Source organism: Octodon degus, unplaced genomic scaffold, assembly GCF_000260255.1.
Source record: "Octodon degus isolate 3935 unplaced genomic scaffold, OctDeg1.0 scaffold00169, whole genome shotgun sequence".
Lineage (NCBI taxonomy): Eukaryota > Metazoa > Chordata > Mammalia > Rodentia > Octodontidae > Octodon > Octodon degus.
This window is the reverse complement of record NW_004524745.1, coordinates 2,287,258-2,290,637: the sequence shown is the minus strand read 5'-3', so window position 1 is coordinate 2,290,637 and position 3,380 is coordinate 2,287,258. Positions and strand designations below refer to the sequence as shown.

The 3,380-nt window shown below is 39.7% G+C and overlaps 1 protein-coding gene across 1 annotated transcript in view; it reads right to left on the bottom strand.

The window, feature by feature from the left end:
• Window positions 1-342: 342 nt before the first annotated feature.
• Window positions 343-3,380, bottom strand: part of Etf1 (eukaryotic translation termination factor 1) — a 39,091-nt gene continuing 36,053 nt past the window's right edge. The window contains exons 10-11 of the mRNA XM_004643252.3: window positions 2,875-3,022; window positions 343-2,628 (exon numbers count right to left, since the gene is read on the bottom strand). Of these exons, the coding sequence (XP_004643309.1) occupies window positions 2,546-2,628; window positions 2,875-3,022 (231 nt within the window). The 3' untranslated portion in view covers window positions 343-2,545. The remainder of the gene's footprint in view (window positions 2,629-2,874; window positions 3,023-3,380) is intronic.

The window sequence follows — 3,380 nt, the reverse complement described above, 5'->3', positions numbered from 1 at the left end:
TAGCGATTTAGTGAGACCCTGTCTCAAAGGGCTGGGAGTACAGCTCAGTGCAAATGCCCTGGATTCAGTACCCAGTACTATTAACAAGTCAAACAAGCAAATACCCCCAAATCAGTTTGGTGCTCGCAACTTGAACCTTTCCTCTAACATAATTTTGCATTGTGACCTCAGACATCCTTTGCATACACCCCGACATAGACAAGTATAGTGAAAACAACTTAAATCTAAGGCCAAAAATGTATCATCCATGACTAATCTGACATTTGCTTTGAAGAACTTATTGTTCTCCACAGCTCAGATTTTTCTAGGAACAGTCCTAAAAAATCTCAAGCACACAAAGTATATTCTTAAATATGGTTTAATACTCTTCTCCATTTCTGTACATCACAACACCAAGATTTTGCTGCTTAGGATCTCTCTGCAGAGATTATAGAGAATGCAAAGGCTACGGTTTTCACCCCCTCTTATTTATGTGTTTGTATGTGTAAGTGTAATACATATCAGTATATATTGATACACACATCAATATATAATGCAATATATATCACCGAAGAGAACACATTGATTAAAGAAATACAAAAATTTGGCATCATTTCCAAACTTAAATATTAAAAATAAAAACTACAAAAGGAGCTGCATACCCTAAATGTATCATGTGTAACAAGCATATTCAAAAATGTAAATTTACATCCAGTTTCTCTGGTCTTGTCATATCACATTAGACCCATTTACAATGGCAAAACCCTAAGGTACTGCTGTGACGAGAGCATGTTTGGTTGCTGTTGGGTGTTCTGCAAACAAACAGCAGAGCCCAAAGCAAAAGCCTGTTCTGGTGAAACCTCCCATGTCGGTGAACACCAAATAATCAACTCTTCTCACTGGGATTGAGACATCAGGTTACACATTGACAGACAATAATTTGGACCTCAGAGTACAGTGTAAGAACCAGAAGCTTTACATTTAAGACATACTCCCTTCATTCAAGTGAAACAGGATTATTGGAACGATAGGCAGGTCTGTAACCTGGGAACAAGGAGCTGGTTCAGACCAATAAAGCTACAAGTGACTGAGTCAAGTCAGTGAAGAACAGCAGTCAGGCACTAAAGTGTTAAAAGTACCCAATTTTAAAATCAAATACACCCCACTACCCCTGTCAGTGTGGGGGTGATACCAATTGACTTTTAAAAACCTTTGGTCCTTCAAAGTCCATTTGGTACATACTCTTCCATTGCTACCACTGGGCACATCCTACATGCTTTGTTCACTGTCACCACCTCAAGCACATCATGACCTTGCACATCAGCTGGTCTGACCTGTAGCCCAGCTGTTAAGCATAAACCTCAGGTTTTCAGGTCAACTTTTAGATCCAACCTGTTTTAGTTCATGGTGCCCGAAGCTGTGTCCCATCCCTTCCCGCCCCTGCCCTTCCCACCTTTCTCCCATCATTTCTCATGTGAGAGGTGCTTTTTAAGTCCCACATTTGAAACAGATGCCTCAACCCCATTAGGGGTTCATAATTACATGCAGTCATACATGTCTGTTCTTGTGAAAAACCTTGTAGTTCATTTAAAAAAAAAATCAAAACATTCACATAATCTCATGCTACCCAACACAAGGAAACACGACCACCTCCCTTTTACCAAAGATACACCCAAGCAAAACAAAATAATCTTTAAATATTTTGGCTTCCACTTAAATTGCATGTTTTATTTTTCCCAATCCCAGCAATAGCACAGAAGCCCCATTATATCCATCCCAAACCAGATTTTAGTAGGCTGAGATTATGGGGATCCTTGTCAAAGCAAGTGGGTGATAGAAAGGGCTCCCAAATACTGGGCACAAATGTCTGCCAAATAGATGGAAATCAACAGTGCACTGGCCCCAATGCTTTGTAAGTCAGCTCCACACTGCAGTGTAATCTGCATCCTTGAAACTGACAGTCTGGGGAGGGGGTGTGAGGGAGTGAGGCTGAAACTGCTTCCTATTAGCTCACCCTATCAACATTAAACAGAGACCAGGAGAGAAATGGTTCCAACATTTCACCACATGTATTTCTTCTTACGCAGTCTAAGCTGAGAATGCCATGTAAATGGGTCGCTGCGAAATGCAGCAATTTAGTTTTTCTCTAATCAAAATCAGAAACAAACCAGAATGATCTCACTTGTATTAACTTTTGAAGGTTTACAGCAGTTAAAGTATTTTTGCTTCTATGAAGGTTAAAAAAATCATTTTTTTTTTCATAAAATACAAGAGCAACCAATTTCACCATCGAGTAAAAGTAAAAACTGGGATTCTTTTTTAAATTAGTCCAAAGTGGCATTTAGGAACTTAGTTGTAGGCTGCTGTGCTGACACCATGACAAACCAAAGTGTAGGGCTGGGTCTGGTTTTGTTTCTGTTTTCTTTTCAGTATCCAGTGCTCATGGATTAAGTTCTGGAAATGTTCCAATTGTAAGGCAGGGATCTGTTTGGATTCCACCACGGGTATGCTCCTTGGGTTGGATGCTGGAGGGTGAGGCACGTTTTGCCGGACCCATGTCGACTACCTAGTAGTCATCAAGGTCAAAAAATTCATCATCTCCTCCTTGATATTCCATTCCCTGGAAATCTACTCGGTACCGCAAGATACCTGGAGAAACAAACCAAAAGGTAAATAAATGGCTGTGTTCATGGAACAGAATGGGAAGGCATCACCAATAAGGGAAGGCCATTCTTTTACAAAAAATAGTTAAAAACTAGTCCAGATAAAGAAATGTGGAGCCATCTACTGCTCTAACGATTTGCTTCAAGTAGGGATGAGGACATCTTACTTAAAGTACCTTACTTCAGGCTAGCCCAAAACTCTGGCCTAAGACCTGTTTGCTGATACGCTTACCTCCAATTCCACCAAATCCTTTCACAAACTGGGATCCTTCTTGTGACTTATCTGTAACAATTTCCAATGTAGCTCCAAATTTTTTATAGTTGTTAGCAAACCATTCCAAAAGGGGCATGCTTTCAATCAGCTCATGTTCCTGTCCTGTCTAGAGAAGACCATGAGATATAAAAACAGCAAGATTAGGCTACATCAAGGCTCACCCAGTCCCTTCAACCCCTGACAACCATCACTCATACTACCTCACTGATACGTGTGTGTACAATGAAGTAAATTCTGATTTCTGATAAATGAATTGAAATAGCAGAGAAATTCCAATTGTCTTAACACTTGCTTACTAACGAAATATCAACATATTGGTCAGTCGTTTTTCAACTTATTGTTGACTCCAGAAACCAGGCTGTTGTGGTATTTCTTTCTTTTTTTTTTAATTTAATTTAATTTTATTTATTTATTTATGTGTGTGTGTGTGTGTGTGTGTGTGTGTGTGTGTGTGTGTGGCCAGC